Source organism: Arctopsyche grandis, chromosome 11 (assembly GCF_051622035.1).
Source record: "Arctopsyche grandis isolate Sample6627 chromosome 11, ASM5162203v2, whole genome shotgun sequence".
NCBI lineage: Eukaryota > Metazoa > Arthropoda > Insecta > Trichoptera > Hydropsychidae > Arctopsyche > Arctopsyche grandis.
Window position 1 is genome coordinate 22,453,721 of NC_135365.1, and position 16,426 is coordinate 22,470,146.

General features: G+C 35.3%; 1 protein-coding gene across 1 annotated transcript in view; it reads left to right on the plus strand.

Annotated features, from left to right (window-relative positions):
- Ppn (proteoglycan-like sulfated glycoprotein papilin) overlaps positions 1-16,426 on the plus strand; it is a 95,459-nt gene that overhangs the window by 77,579 nt on the left and 1,454 nt on the right. The window contains exons 12-51 of the mRNA XM_077440687.1: positions 318-540; positions 655-775; positions 936-1,115; positions 1,648-1,824; positions 1,906-2,091; positions 2,177-2,318; positions 2,406-2,521; positions 2,600-2,681; positions 2,765-2,851; positions 2,973-3,878; positions 3,959-4,054; positions 4,132-4,425; positions 4,510-4,614; positions 4,709-4,861; positions 4,926-5,133; positions 5,203-5,273; positions 5,346-5,492; positions 5,570-5,743; positions 5,843-5,960; positions 6,045-6,331; positions 6,413-6,589; positions 6,672-6,848; positions 8,017-8,196; positions 8,529-8,699; positions 9,110-9,194; positions 9,268-9,398; positions 9,472-9,642; positions 9,726-9,849; positions 9,928-10,012; positions 10,101-10,302; positions 10,382-10,588; positions 11,080-11,250; positions 12,076-12,348; positions 12,448-12,657; positions 13,553-13,683; positions 13,757-13,907; positions 14,747-15,181; positions 15,878-16,033; positions 16,114-16,233; positions 16,316-16,412. Of these exons, the coding sequence (XP_077296813.1) occupies positions 318-540; positions 655-775; positions 936-1,115; positions 1,648-1,824; positions 1,906-2,091; positions 2,177-2,318; positions 2,406-2,521; positions 2,600-2,681; positions 2,765-2,851; positions 2,973-3,878; positions 3,959-4,054; positions 4,132-4,425; positions 4,510-4,614; positions 4,709-4,861; positions 4,926-5,133; positions 5,203-5,273; positions 5,346-5,492; positions 5,570-5,743; positions 5,843-5,960; positions 6,045-6,331; positions 6,413-6,589; positions 6,672-6,848; positions 8,017-8,196; positions 8,529-8,699; positions 9,110-9,194; positions 9,268-9,398; positions 9,472-9,642; positions 9,726-9,849; positions 9,928-10,012; positions 10,101-10,302; positions 10,382-10,588; positions 11,080-11,250; positions 12,076-12,348; positions 12,448-12,657; positions 13,553-13,683; positions 13,757-13,907; positions 14,747-15,181; positions 15,878-16,033; positions 16,114-16,233; positions 16,316-16,412 (7,327 nt within the window). The remainder of the gene's footprint in view (positions 1-317; positions 541-654; positions 776-935; positions 1,116-1,647; positions 1,825-1,905; positions 2,092-2,176; positions 2,319-2,405; positions 2,522-2,599; positions 2,682-2,764; positions 2,852-2,972; positions 3,879-3,958; positions 4,055-4,131; positions 4,426-4,509; positions 4,615-4,708; positions 4,862-4,925; positions 5,134-5,202; positions 5,274-5,345; positions 5,493-5,569; positions 5,744-5,842; positions 5,961-6,044; positions 6,332-6,412; positions 6,590-6,671; positions 6,849-8,016; positions 8,197-8,528; positions 8,700-9,109; positions 9,195-9,267; positions 9,399-9,471; positions 9,643-9,725; positions 9,850-9,927; positions 10,013-10,100; positions 10,303-10,381; positions 10,589-11,079; positions 11,251-12,075; positions 12,349-12,447; positions 12,658-13,552; positions 13,684-13,756; positions 13,908-14,746; positions 15,182-15,877; positions 16,034-16,113; positions 16,234-16,315; positions 16,413-16,426) is intronic.

A 16,426-nucleotide genomic window follows, 5' to 3' on the forward strand; every position in this document is an offset into this window, starting at 1 on the left:
CAATACGAATAATAACATTATTTATTATGTAACAATACATCTATGGAGAAAATCTGGCGAAACCTAAGAGATAATAATAACTCAAGGTTTTCGCAATAGAAAATTGGATAAGAAAGCCAATTTTACAGGAATCGTTTCAAATCAGAAAACTTGACAAATTCTGATGAGAAACGACCGACCTCGACAAACCAAGGTCTGGCCAGCAACGAGACTAGTGGGAAGCAAACTCATGACTCCTAGCACGAGAACACTTACCATTAGACCACGCTGCTGGTTGTAATATGAGTAATATGATTGTAATCTGAATGCGGGCTTAGGATTTCAGATTCGGAACGTGCACTGTGCTTCTCGGCGTGAGCTGAACGAAGTCGAAGATAGTTTGTGTGACTCTGTCCTGAGACCGATCGACAATCAGACCTGTGCCAATATTCCGTGTGCTGCACGCTGGTCTGAAAGTGCTTGGGAGGAGTGTAGCGCTGCGTGCGGAGACGGTGGAACACAAAGTAGGCAGATCTATTGCTACAAAATTGTATCTCATGGGTGATTATATATTTTTTTAGGTATTTTATAAGAAATAATACGCGAAGGAAACGTTGACATTCAAACGTGGCATGGTCGATGACGACATGATCAGAAATTTTTGTTTGATTTCAGATTGACGTCGGTTGTCAACGATGATGAATGCTTCCAGACGATGGGACCAAAGCCGGCAGCGCATCAGAAGTGCAACGTTGGCTTGCCTTGCCCCAGTTGGCACATAGGACCTTGGCGTCCAGTAAGATTTAAATTTAATAATAATAATTTTAACTATTGGGTTTTTTATGTCATCAATTTCAGCTCCTCAAGCAGAAATCTTCAAATTTTATTTGAAATCATTCATTTTTTTATTGTTTATATATTTTATAATGTCATTAGTGGTTATATTTCTATTTCAGTGCAATAAATTGTGCGGCGATGGCAAACAATTGCGTCCAGTGAGATGTTACCGCAAAGTCGATGGAAAAATAGAAGTACTTCCTGATAATCAATGTCCAGAAAAGAAACCAGATCATGAACAAGCCTGTATGATTCATCCTTGCGAGGGTGTCGATTGGATCCTATCAGAATGGAGTGGAGTAAGTGAATATTAATAATATTTTATTATATACATACATATATACCAGGAAGGCCTAACAGGTAAACCTCAATGCGCCATCCTGGCCAATTACAAACAATGCAGCATTTTTATTATATAAGTCGCTGGATTACGAGACACTGAATACTCTAAATTAACGAGACATCTATGAATTTTTATTGGTACATAAATTTTATTGTACATAAATCATACTCAAATAGTGGTGACATAGTAGGTAGGAAGGTTTTTAGCCAATTTAACCGAGGAACCGTTTCAACAATGAAAAATTGGCAAACTCTGATCAATCTATCTATCTGGAGTTACAAATATCCAAGTCTGACCAGCAGAATTACAGATATACCTACTCAGAATTTTTTTTTTTCAATCGAGGTCAACTCATGGGATCGAACCCGGAGCCTCTCGGTGCTAGGTAAAAGCCCAACCATTTAGACATGCTGCTGGCTCGTTGAAAGTTGATAATGTTAAATCATTCAATGTACGAATACTTTTAATAATAAATGTTTCCTTTCCAGTGCGACTCATGCACTTCTAAAGTTAAGACGCGTTCTGCTTTTTGTGCTACGATCAATGGTGATATCTTTCCTTCATCATTTTGCTCCAACCATCCAGAGCCGGTAGTTCAAGAAGATTGTGAACAAAGTGCCCTGCCTCCGTGCGATGCTCAGTGGTATACAAGTGAATGGAGCAAGGTAATACAAATCAAAACCATTTTTATATACATAAATGGTCATTGATATTATGTAAAATTACGTTTTATTGTCAATATTTAGTGCTCAGGCAAGTGTGGAGATGGAGTACAGTCTCGTCGAGTGTTTTGTGGTGTATTTAATGGAGACTCCCTTGAAAAAGTTCCCGAAGAAAAGTGTAAAGGTAAGAAGAAGTATGAAGATATAAGACCATGTGAACAGGAAGAAAAAGATTGTCCCGCTGAATGGCATGCCGGTCCTTGGTCTGAGGTAGTTTAAACTTGTCGCTTATTGATGCTAATATTTTCATTGATGAATTATTAATTATGAATTATGTTTTGATTATTTTAAATAGTGTTCTAAGTCTTGTGGAGGTGGTGAACAAGAGCGTACAGTGTTATGTTTGCGAAATAATAAAACTGCTACCACCACTGAATGTGAACAAGACTCTGTCCTTGATTCTAGTCAAAGTTGCAATAAACAAGCTTGTACTGATGGTGAGAATATATTTGTATATATACATATGTTTCCTGGAAATTCATTTGAAGATTTTAAAATTAATGTATTAATTTACTTTTACGCAGATGAAGTGTTGCCTGTTGAGGTTGGTTCAACGCAACCAGAAGACTATGAAGAAGATGAAGATTGGTGTGATGATGATGAAGAAGACGAAGAGTTTGGAACAGCAACTTCCCCAATGGTTTGTACTTTCATACTGATAATAAATTTTGAATGAATATATTTTATATATTTATATACATATAATTTCAAATTGAAGGATGGTGCTTCTGTTACTATTGATGAACTTATGATGAGCGACAGTCCGACCAGCTCAGGAGATAGTGAAACTGAAACTACTGGTAAGTGTAAATGTAATTTTGAACTAAAATCGAATTATTATGCATTTTTAAAAACGTTTTTATGTATGTACGTATGTTTCAAGGATCCGGTGATGATGACGTAACAATGGAATGGGATCCATCAGATTATGATACAGAGGAGACAGGATCTGGAGAAATTAGTTCTTTAGGTATTATCTGACAGTCAGTTAGTGTTTGAAAAAAAAACACATATAACAAATAAATAATACATATAAATAATATGGTAAATTCTATATATGTTATAATAATATGTTTTCGTTTGCTCATTAGGATCTACGTTGCCTGTAGATTTTACGTCGACAACTGACGATTTACTATCGAGCTCAATGGGAGAGTCTTCTGGCGAATCTAGCTCAACTGATTCAAGTTTATCATCGACGGAAGGTCTTTCCGTTAGCATGATGAGTTCAACAGAAACAAGCGATGGTACAACAGCTGATTCCACAACAGACATGAGCACAGATATTACTGATGTTTCCACAGGAGGAAGTACTAGTAGCGATTCTGAAACAACAACCGATTTAAGTTCGACAGAAATGTCTGGAAAATCTACTGACAGCACAGAGTCCACCGTTGAAACGTCTGAAATTTCCACTACTGAGTCATCTAGTGAATCAACAAGTGATATGTCTACTGATGCTTCTAGTACAGACGGTTCTAGTACTGATGGTTCTAGTACGGATGGTTCTAGCACGGAGGGTTCTAGTACAGATGGTTCAAGTACTGATGGTTCTAGTACAGATTCTACAAATACAGAAATTACTAGTACAGATTCTACAAATACAGAAATTACTAGTACAGATTCATCTAGCACGGATATTACCAGCACAGATATTAGCAGCACGGATTCGTCCAGCACAGACGTTTCCAGCACAGATGTCTCCACCACAGATATTTCCAGTACAGACGCGTCCAGCACGGATGCTTCTAGCACAGACGCGTCTAGTACAGATGGTTCTACTACCGATGGTTCTAGTACAGATGGTTCTAGTACAGAGATATCCACTACAGATTCCTCCAGTACTGAATCAAGTACCGATTCATCCAGCAGCGAGTCTTCGAGTAGTGAATCTGCCAGTACCGAAATTTCATCAACCGAATCTTCTAGTTCTGAAGCAACCACTGATATAACTACAGATACATCTGACATCACTACTGATTTGACTACAGAAGAGGGTGAATATAAATTTTTATACAATTTTTTTTTGACGCACATTTTATAAAATTTTTTGCATATTCTATTTTGAACATCATAGGTGAAACGACTACTGAAAAATCAATGGTCGTCGGTGAATTTAATCCTGATGATGATGATGATGATGATGAAGGATCATTAAGTTCGGCAAGCCCAGGTAAGCTTATATTTAAATTGTATGTTTTTTTACGGGCTGTAAAAAAAGTAAGAAACTATTTTTTTAAATAACAACAGATACTACAGTTGGAGGATCAACAGAAAGTGAAAGTAGTTCAGAAGGTATGGATTCCACAACTGAACAATATTCGGATTCAACAACAACGGATTCGTCAACAACGGATTCATCAACAGATTTGACTTCAGAATCATCAACAGATTTGACTTCTGAATCATCAACAGCATCCATCTCAGAATCATCAACAGATTCTACTTCAGAATCATCGACAGATTCCACTACAGAATCATCAACAGATTCCACTTCCGAGTCATCAACAGAAACTGGCATATCTACTGAAACATCAGATCAAAGTATTTAATACGTGAAATATTAGATTTCTTTATTATATAATAGTAATACTAAAGTGAAAATTTTATCTTCTATTCTTATTCCAGGTACAACAGATGGTTCTTCTACAGAATCAATCAGTACAGAATCGACAGTAGCTGAAACTGATAATGGCTATTCGACGACGGAAGATAGCTTCGGATCTAGCACAAGTACATTTATAATATTTGACGTTAATTTTAATAGATAGACAATAATTTAATAAATATAATAATATATTTAATGATAAAATTACTTTTTTATCAGGTTCATGGAGTATAAGTACATTGGAGGACCTTCTTGGAACGACGCTAACACCTCGCAAGTGTAAAAAGAGGCCAAAGAAACCTGCATGTCTCAAATCTACATTCGGCTGTTGTTCTGATAACAAAACAGCTGCCACAGGACCATTCGAAAAAGGTACCAAACATACGATTTTTTTGGACATTGTAATGGTCAATTTTAACTCTTTCTCTATGTTTAGGCTGTTCTGCTCCCGAAACATGCGAGGATACAAAACATGGCTGTTGTTCTGATGGTGTTTCGGTGGCTACTGGACCTAAATTCAAAGGCTGTCCAATTGTGCCATGCAAAGAAACTCTATTTGGATGCTGTGAGGATAAAAAAACTCCATCTGAAGGAAATAATCAAGAAGGATGTCCACCACCACCTCCGGCTTGTACCAAATCAAAGTAAGATGAGCAGATAAATAGTATATTAGTAGATTTAGCCCAGTGTCATTACATTTGATTATTTATTAGATATGGATGCTGCGCTGATGAAAAGCAGGAAGCAAAAGGTCCCGATAAGAAAGGATGTCCAGAAACTGAAGGTTTTGATTTATTCATTATTATGGAATTGTTTAAAGATATTGTCGAGTGTTGAACTAATTCATTATTTTTAGAACCTACAACAACTGAATCATCAATGGCTTGTAATGACACTGAATTTGGCTGTTGTGATGATGAAAATACACCAGCTTCTGGACCAAACAAGGAAGGATGTGACTGCTCTACAGCTAAGTATGGATGTTGTCCAGACCAATCGGCAGGTATATGAAAATCACATTGTTTTATATATTTTTTACTTATAATGTGTATGTATTATAATACAGAGATATATTTTCAGCCACTGGTCCTTCTAATGAAGGCTGTGCCATGGGTTGTAACAGCTCAACATTTGGATGCTGTCCCGATAAACAAACCCCAGCACACGGCCGCTTGGGAGAAGGGTGTTGTTTGGTTCAACCGCATGGTTGCTGTCCCGACAATATTGTGGCAGCAAGGGGACCAGAATTCGAAGGTAATTTAATAAATCGATACCCGAGATAATCCTAAGCATAATGAAAAATTTATTTTTGAATGAAGTTTACAATTTAATTTAACACTTGTTATTTTTTAGGCTGTGGATGCGAATATTCTCCATATGGATGTTGTCCTGATAATAAAACAGCTGCACGAGGATACGACAATGCAGGCTGTGGATGTGAACATACAACAAATGGTTGTTGTCCAAATAGGTATATAATTAGATTTTTTTTCTGTTACATAATATATCCAAATATACCTAAGAAAGAAAAGTATGCATTTTGGTAAAATTTCAGATATACACCAGCTTTGGGTCCAAATTATGAAGGCTGTCCTTGTCATACTTATCAATTTGGTTGTTGTCCAGATGGCAAGCGAATTGCAAAGGGTATACGACAACAGGGTTGTAGTTGCTCCGATAGTGAATTTGGTTGTTGTTCCGATGAAGAGACCGTTGCAAGTGGGCCTGATAAAGCTGGTTGCGATTGTGCCGCTAGTAAATTTGGCTGCTGTCCAGATGGGGTTACTGAAGCTAAAGGAAAAGAATTCGATGGATGCGAAGACAAGCCAGAAAATCTACAAGGTAATATTATTGTACATATAATAGCTATCCTAAATATTAATATAATCTAAATTTATATTTTATTATTATTTAATTTTTCAGCTGCGTGTAAATTGGAGAAAGATAGGGGTACATGCAGGAATTACACAGTCAAATGGTTCTTCGATATGGAATACGGTGGTTGTTCTCGGTTCTGGTATGGTGGATGCGATGGTAACGATAATAGGTTTAGAAGTCAGGAAGAATGTAAAGACAATTGTGTCGAGCCTCTAGGAAAAGGTCAGCATGATTTATGATTGTGGTTTTTAATGATTACATTTAAATTGATGGATTTTTTTACTGATCTTATGGTATTTTATAGACTTATGCAATCTGCCCAAGGTGAAAGGACCATGCGAGGGATACTATCCGGTATGGTATTATGATAACGATCGCAAGCAATGCGGTCAATTCGTGTATGGAGGATGCCTTGGAAACAATAATCGATTCCAAAACAAAGAAGAATGCCAGAAACACTGCGAAGAACCAAAGGAAGATGGTATGTAAAATTTTTTGAAAAAGTGTATGCAATTCTGGTAATGAAATGAAATCAGCATAATTTGTGTACATGCATACATACATACATATGTACCTGAAATTTGAGAATAATTATTCACTTTAAGGACACACTCATAGTGCTATTTAATAGTTTTAATTAATAGGGCTAGTCAAAATATCAGCATATACATATATATAATATTGCTATTCTGTGTGTCTGTGTATTTGAGATAACGCTCATCGTACTATAATAGTCGTTTCGATTCGAAAAGTCGTACATACATATGCACGTCACAGCTAAAACACTGCCAACAAAATGTACGAATATAATAACAAAATAAAAAAACTTCTTTATACACTGTTTGCTACCAATTTTTCCTCTAGGGAAATAAGTCTCTGAGCTTTTATCGCCATCTATTGAAAATTCATTTATTTAATTAATTTTTCTATTGTTTATATGTAGGTAGGTAGGTCGTTATTACCTTTTTTTCATATCTATGTATGTATAAAATTGAATGTCTGTCTGTGTGTTTCGAATAGGCTTCTAAACCACTGAACCGATTACGATAGAACTTTCAGGATTTGTTGTATGCATTCCTGGGAAGATTACTGTGAAAAAAAGGGGAAAAACCTCAATAATAATATTCCTAATTACGGTTTTACTGATGCGAAATTAAAGCTATCCCGCCTTCAAAGCATCGCGCCACGCCTACCTCGCACTCGAATGTACTGACCATTCAGGGCTGTGCCACAAACACACAGCAGATGGCCCACGTCAGCAAATATATCTATGCCTGTGGAACGGGAACGGGAATTGCACGCGTTATTGTGGCATTGCAACATTAAATATAAATATTAAATTAAATATATTTAAACACAGCACCGACACATTTCTTTTAATTTTTTTTTATTTAATAACTTAATATGCCATAACCTATGCGATGATATTTCATCGGGTACAACACTAGTTACTAATAAAATTGGTAATGGTAATATTCTAATAATAATTATAATTAATTTAACATTAAATACTAATTATTGCTCAAGTCCAATATATGATTTTATTTCAGAAAAAGTTCTCAAATGGAGTTAATATTCTATATAATAAGATATGTATATGATATTTTTATGTATGTATGTATAATATTTATAAATAATTCGCAATTCAGATCAATGTTCTGCACCTGCCGAGCAAGGAATGTGCAGAGGAAGCTACTCTAGATGGGCATACGACTCTGAGAGTCACAGATGTCAACCGTTTACTTGGGGTGGCTGCGGCGGTAACACAAATCGGTTCATATCTGAGTCGGCATGTATTCTACGTTGTGATACACCAGGAAAAATGAAAGGTCTTTAATAAGTATTTTAAAAATACACTAAAATAAAATTTTGTAAATGAAGTTAATTCAGAAGAAACTTTAGCTGATTACAAAAGTGTAAGAATGATGAGGTTTAGTACTGAAATATGAGACGAGGTGATTGTTGCTTTGCATGGTGACGGTTTTACGAATGTGGTGATGGTTAAATTTATCTTATTAATTTGATATTAATGATCGTGAAATTTGTACTTATTGCACAAAAACACGAATCGCATCATCGGTGAATGGAAGCTTGACTAATAATTAACTCTCTTTTTTGTGCACGTTTTGCATGTTCAAATTTGGTGTTGGTCGAAGCGTAGATATGTGTCTGCTGCCAAGAGCTGCTGGCAACTGCACAGAGAAGATACCCAAATGGTTCTTCGATCGTGAAGAGAACCGTTGTATGCCATTCTACTACACCGGATGTGAAGGAAACGATAATCAATTCGATATGGAGGAGGAGTGTGATAAGAGTTGTCCTAAAGTTGTTGGTTAGTATGTTTATAATGATGATATTTATTGACAAAGTTTTAGGAAAACGGAAAACGCACACACAGAAGAATTTCAGACCAGGAAGTATATTTAAATTTGGTGGCTTTGGTTGTTGATGTTTACTGTATATTTGCAAGATGTGTAAGTAATTTTTGGAGGGTCTGCTTTAATTGACAAGTGGAAATATTTCCAAATATGGAATATTGAAACAGTTTCCATTTTTGAAATACTGTTATATACATTGTATTACTTTAAAAATTTATGGCTGCATTTTTGCTTTGTAATACATGTGAAATTTGACTTTGGCTTTTAAATGTATTTTGACAGCTTTATGGGATATTTAAAGTAGGAGAATTTTACGAAATCGGGGATGTTTTTATGCTATATGCTTTAAACTTGTATATTACAGAACAAGACATTTGTGTCATGCCACCAGTGACTGGAGATTGTGATGATTATCGAGTAAGATGGTATTATGATTCAGCCGAAAAGAGGTACTAATAATAAAATCTTCATTGCTTACAGTGTTTTAATAATGTGTAATGACAATAAAACAATTTTGATTAGATGTCGCAACTTTTACTTCGGTGGATGTGGAGGAAATAGTAATAACTTCCCGAGCGAGGAGGAGTGTGAGAATCGTTGTAGTGGTCGACAGGCAACCACCATTGCACCAAGAGCTGAAGCATTCCAATCAGGTACTTAGATCTGGATGTCTATATTGTGTATTATTTTGAAGGACATTTCATATCATTACATATGTATTTGTAGAGTACTGTTTCCTGCCGAGTGAAACGGGACCATGCAGAAGTTCTGAACGTCGTTGGTTCTATGATAGTTCTGTTGGTATTTGCAAACAATTTTTGTATGGAGGCTGTCAAGGAAACCAAAATAATTTTATGGAAAAAGAGGAATGTGAGAGGCAATGCTCCAGCGTACAAGGTTATTTGATATATTCGATTGAAAGTACTTCAAATTTCTCAAAGATTCTTGCTAAAATTTAAATGGAGATTTTACTTTTGCAGATTTGTGTCAGCTACCTATGACTGTTGGTCCTTGCGAGGGATCATTTTCTCAATATTTCTATGATAAAAATACTGATACATGCAGCCAGTTCGCTTATGGTGGTTGTCAAGGAAATGGCAATAGGTATGCAAATAACTTTATTATTTTAATTTTTATATTTTTAGATTACTGAGCATTTAATTTAAATATTGTTTATTATAGATTCAATAGCAGAGACGAGTGTGAACAGAGGTGTAAGAGGGGACCACCCGAAACAGATCAGAATGCCATCCCTGTTGTGACCGAGGTAACATCAAAAACTCTAAACCACTCAGAAACTAATCAAAACATGATCACATTTGTTATTTTATTATAATATTATTTTCGAATTTCAGTATCCAGATTATGAAACTTTGCCAAGTTTATGCTATACTCCAGTAGAACAGGGTAATTGTAGGGAGAGTATTCCTGCTTGGTTCTACGATTACAACAGCGGAGCCTGTTCACCTTTCTTGTATTCTGGATGTAGTGGAAATGAGAACCGTTTCTTATCTGAAGAACAATGCGAGCGACAATGTGGACAATTCCGAGGAATAGGTAATGTGATTATTAAATGTGTAGTTTGTATTAAAGACGAGTTTATGAAATTATTTACATAATTGTCATTTTTCTATAGATGTTTGCCGGTACGATCGTGATCCTGGTGACTGTTCGGAATCACATGTTAAAGTATTCTTTGAAGGATCGCGTCGACAATGTATTGAATATACTTATGGTGGATGCGGTGGAGGACCAAACAGATTTTCTAGTGTTGCCGAGTGCCGTTCTGTATGTTTACAGCATCAAGAGCCTCCACCGGATAATGGAACTGAAACTGAGCAAGGTATTCATATACTGCATCATATATAGGGATATATTTCAGATCAAATTTTTACTCGGAATGCTATATTGTATTATATTTTACAACTAGGGGGTACTCAAGAGCATATTGTGGACATTGAATGATATATAACATATAAAGTTCGATTATATTTTTAATAATCTAAATTGATATTGGATTTATTATATGTAATAAGTCCACAATTTACTTATGTGACCATCATTAGCTCTCCTGTGGATTAACATAAATTTTTTCATCGACGATGAAGAGTTCAATGAATATAAGTTTGGTCAAATTAAAATTTGTTGATCCACATGAGGGTTTCGCATGTAAAATTTTTGGGCTATCAAATCAAATAATGCTTAATTTGAATGGGGAATTCAACCGATAAAGAAAATGATTATCAATATAATATTGAGCAATTATTTTTCTTTGTGATATGTATCAAATTTACTCGGTATATGACAGATTAATGAGATATTTTACAAATTTAGCCATATGTCGTCAACCTGTGCAGACGGGAAATTGCTCCGGTCAGTATTACAGACGTTGGTACTTCAGTAGCGACCAGCAAAGTTGTGTCGCTTTCATTTACACCGGATGCGGTGGAAATAACAACAACTTTAGATCGTACGATTCGTGCCTGCAGACTTGCGCCCACGAGAGTAAGTATGAAGATCTGAAGACTTCAAATTTAGAAGGCACCACGGCACGTCTACCTTCGATGTTGTATCATAACAATGTACAGCAGGGCTCCTGAGAATCCAATTGGTGTATTAAAACTCATGATGATGATGATGATGATGATGTGATGATTTATTTGCTCGTATTTGATTTGTTTGTATGCATTTGAATATAATGGGGCCACTATTGGATTAGTACAATTATGAATAATTTAATACGTAGTATAAACATAACCTAACCTTGGATTAGCTGATACGCAGTCAAACCAATCACATCGCATTGATAATAAATACTATTTAGTTAAAACAACAGTAATAAATAGCATGCTAGAATGTAATAATTCATCGTAATTTAAGATTTGACTGCAATTATGATAATTCAATAGCTATTATATGTATTTGATTTCAACTGTATGTATGTTGTTATTTAATGTTATTTTATTTTAGGTGTCACGATGAATTTATAAAAAAAAATCTCTTTAAATATATATATAGGTATTGCAAACATAACTTAATAAAATTATATTTAGAAAAACAAACCAAATGCATGTTTATAATGATATGATAAATTGAAATTAATGGTCTTGTGATATGAATGGCTTTGGAGCTCTGGTATTTAAGCACATACATACATAGCACAATGCACTAGCTTATCAAACACGACAATTTAATGCACAATTTTGCACCAATTTTTACACGCTTTGCTTATTTTTAAGAGAACATTACACATGTGAAATTCGAAATGTGATTTATATCAAATACCTATGGGTTCGGTAGAGTATTTGTTAATTTGATATATTTTCGCAGTTTCTAACGAAATCGACGTGGATGAACGCATCGACAAGGAAGAACCGGAGAGGGTCCAACAGCCAGATCCTTGTCTCAGATACAAACAGGAGTGTGAAACGGTCCGTTGTCAGTACGGAGAGCGCCGGTCTGTTCAATCCGATGGCTGTGAAAGGTGTGGCTGCAACAATCCGTGTGAAGATTTCCCTTGTGATCATAATTCTGCGTGTGCTGTCGACGTTTACTCTGATCCAGAGACCCGCGAGACCAAATTCAAACCCGTGTGCCGATTAAGTTAGTATAAATATGATTTAAATAAAGTGTAGGTCAACTAAACAGTGTCGGTCCTTCATAAAGCTTATTATAAATAAATGTTTTCATTGTGAAATTCAGTAAACAAACTAGGCGAATGTCCGGATGTTCAAGAAGACGATATTAATTCAATTGAAAGTGGTGCTCGTTGTGGACGAGAATGTTACACGGACGCCGATTGTTCAGGCGATAGCAAATGTTGCCGTATTGGATGCAACCACAATTGTCTGCCACCTTCATTCCAGGATCCTTACACATCAGCTCCAGCATACACCGTGCAGGCGACTGGAGGTAGTGTGAATTTATTTATTTGTTTTTAATTTATAGGAAGGTCTAACAGGTAACCTCAATGCCAGAAACATTATACATTTGATACAAGTATTATACAAAGTAAATACATATCAATTAACATCCTTAGAGACATCTATGGTCAAATTTGTAAATTTGCAGCATTTTATACAATTCTGAAAACTCGAGATTTGCGAGAAAATGGGTAAGGTTGCCAATTTATTGGAACCGTTTCAATGAAAATCAGATAAATTGACAAATTTTCATAGAAAACGATCGACCTGGAGTCACAAATCCAAGGTCTGGTCAGTAGAAACCAGTGGGATTTGAACTCGTGACCACTCTGTTCAAAGCATTATATACTAACCACTAGTCTATTCTGCTATTTTATTTCAAAGAAAACGAACACTCGCCTTTACAGATCGTTCCAAAACGGGGAGTGTACTTAAACAGACACAATACATCAATTAATACACATAAGCATTTTATACAATGCGAATAAAACATCATCCATAGTGACATCTATGTAGAAATTTTTACAGTATTTTATTATAGAAATTGGCGAACCTCAAAATGCTGACATCTATGGTCAAATTTGTAAATTTGCTGCATTTTATACAATTCAGTGAAATTCGAGATTGTTTACAACTCGAGATTTGCGAGAAAATGGGTAAGGTTGCCAATTTGTTGGAACCGTTTCAATGAAAATCAGATAAATTGACAAAGTCTTGTAGAAAACGATCGACCTGGAGTCACAAATCCAAGGTCTGGTCAGCAGAAACCAGTGGGATTTGAATCCGTGATCACAAAGCATTATATGCTAACCAATAGTATATTCTGCTAGATTGTTTTTAGGTATCTAATTGTCATTGTGGTTCACGTGTCAATGTAATTTCAGCAATAGCGCCTACGTTTGAAGAAGAGGCAGAACCAAGAGTTGAAGCAGAAGAAGGAAACGTGGCGACCCTCAGGTGTGCAGTGTTTGGATATCCGCCACCTACTATATCTTGGTTGAAGGATTCTGTTATTGTGAGTTATTTTTATTGTTTATTGTATTGCATGTTGTTTAAATTCAATTCATTGTTGTTTTTTGATATTGTAGATTGATGGAACGAGAGGAAGGCATCGAATTATGACAGATGGTACACTGCAAATCATATCTGTTTATAGAAATGATTCTGGAGTTTATGTATGCGTTGCCGATAACGGTGTTGGAACACCAATTACCAAAAATTACAATCTGCAAGTTAAAGGTAATATTAAATTGTTTTTTTTTTTTTTATTATTCTGTGGCATGTTGGGAACTAACTATTTCAATTTATCAAGGTTTTGGATCTTATATGGTGGCTTTAAGCTTAAATTTCTTGAAATTTTTGTCTTATTCTTGGTAGTTGAGATAAAAATATGAAAAACTTTACATTTGTACTCACTTTTGTTTATCAATGCACTATGGAATTAAAAACACATCAGCTCTTTGTCTCATAGCAATACAAGCTATTGAAAGTAAACGCCATAAGTATCATTCCAATGTGACAATACTTTCAAAGTCACTTCTCATGAATCTCGAATTTTTTATTATTATTTTGAGTGGCTTGAAATTTAGGCTGTGTAAATCAAATAGCAAATTTGGATTGGATTTAAACAGAGAAAAATCTTATGCATTTCTATGGTGTATTGGTAAATGAAATGAAGTATTTTACTAAATGGCTTTATATTCTTTCCATCCTAATTATAATTCAATATTAAAGTTAAATATTCTAAAAGACAGTTGAAAATTGAGTTAGATACAAATTATACTACGCATTTCAAATCAAAATTGATTATATTCGCATTTCTAACCAAATCTTATCATTATTAATCGCAAATAAAACTTCTACATCATGCCTTTATTGTTTTGCTGGGATTTAATATCGTTTGAAATGCTGATACATTATTTTTTGCTTTATTTAAATGGATAATATTTTTAAAGAATTGCTTATCAGTGATGGTAATAATATAATTTATATCTTGTTGTGCATTGTGGTTTCTATGTCTTGTATTAACTTGAGCATGTGCACGTTTTCTCCTTTTCTGCATTGGTGTCGGTGGCTAGATCCGGAAAATCATCCAGCAAACATAGTGGAGTTGAACAGTCCGGTGGTCGGAACTCTCGGAACGCCAATGGTCTTGAGATGTTTGGCTTATGGTTGGCCTGCACCGAGAGTTCAGTGGTGGCACGGAGAGAACATGTTGCCTATAGACAGTCAACAATACGAAATGCGAAGGGACTATTCCCTGTTGATCAGATCGCTACAGATATCAAATCTCGGCGAGTACATCTGTCAAGCGTATAACGGATATGGTGCGCCCGGATCTTGGTCTGTGGTCGTGCAGGCCGTAAGGCCGGTTAACGTGCCCGAGGCCGACGAAGCTCTATACGGCAAATACTTATTAGCCTCTCGTCCTGGTCCCGTGGTGGTGACACCGAGACCGTACAGACCACCACCAAAGATCGAAGAGCCGGTATATCAACCTCCGGAATATAACGGTTTGTGCTTTTGTGATTTTTCTATAATACAATTTAAAAAGGTTTATATGACGACTGTTTTAAGTTGTTCTATACAACTTGTATTAACAATTTCTATGCATTTTGGGCTTTGCTTGGTGTGGACTTTATTATCTAACAAATTTATTGTATATGTATGTATTTATAGTTGGACTAAAACAAATCAACTTGCAGATATTAATTTAAATTTGAAATGTGGATCCAATACAGCTACATAGCTACCTTGACATCTAATATATAATTTTGAAAGAGACTTTGTATGTATGTTTGTTTGTTTGGTTCGTAAAATCCGTGACGTTTAATTTAATATAAAAACAAATGAATATTCAAATAAATTTAATAAAATGTTTACTATTAGATTGGCCATGTTGAAGTGGTTTATATTACAAATACCGAGCGAAGCCGGGTAAAAACACTAGTATTATATAAAGACATTGTTATCCTAACTTGCAAACTGTCAATTCATTTATGTAGTTTTCAAATTCACCTGTATGTGAAACGTTTAAAACGTTTTCTTAAAATATAAAAAGTGATTAAATCCATACGAGATTTACTTCTACATGTGTATTTTATGTACTTGAAAGATGCTGTTATATCTCGATATTATAGTGATTTGTTTTGGTCAACTTTGTATTTCGCATAATTTTACTTAGTTAATAAGATGTTTTGTTTGTACAGCTCCTGTAAAAGTAAATTTGACAACTGATCAAGAGTCGTGGTTAGTGGGATCTGAACTATCTCTCAGTTGTTCTGTTTCCGGATACCCAGAGCCAGTTGTTGTATGGTATAAAGATAGTGAGCCATTGGGAGAAGATGGTAGGGTACGCATATCAGGTATGTAAAGTTTCTTCTTAGACAATTGTTTAAAATAAACTCTGATCTTTTTCTATAATTGTTATTTACTGAAATTTCAGAAAGCAACCGCTTAACGATAAACGATCTGAAAGCAAGCGATTCCGGAGAATATCAATGTGAAGCGCGCAACAGCTTCAGTTACGCTTCCGGCTCCATAACGATACAAGTGGACACAGCAGGTAACTTATTCATTGCAAGGGAATCAGTTCTAGAATGATATGTGAACGAAATTAATAAAAAATATGTATTTTTATATTCAAGGAGTGTACATTCATCCGAATTGTACAGATAATCCATTCTTCGCCAAATGTCCGTTGATCGTGCAAGCTCGTTATTGTAATCACGCCTACTATAGCAAGTGAGTACATTTTT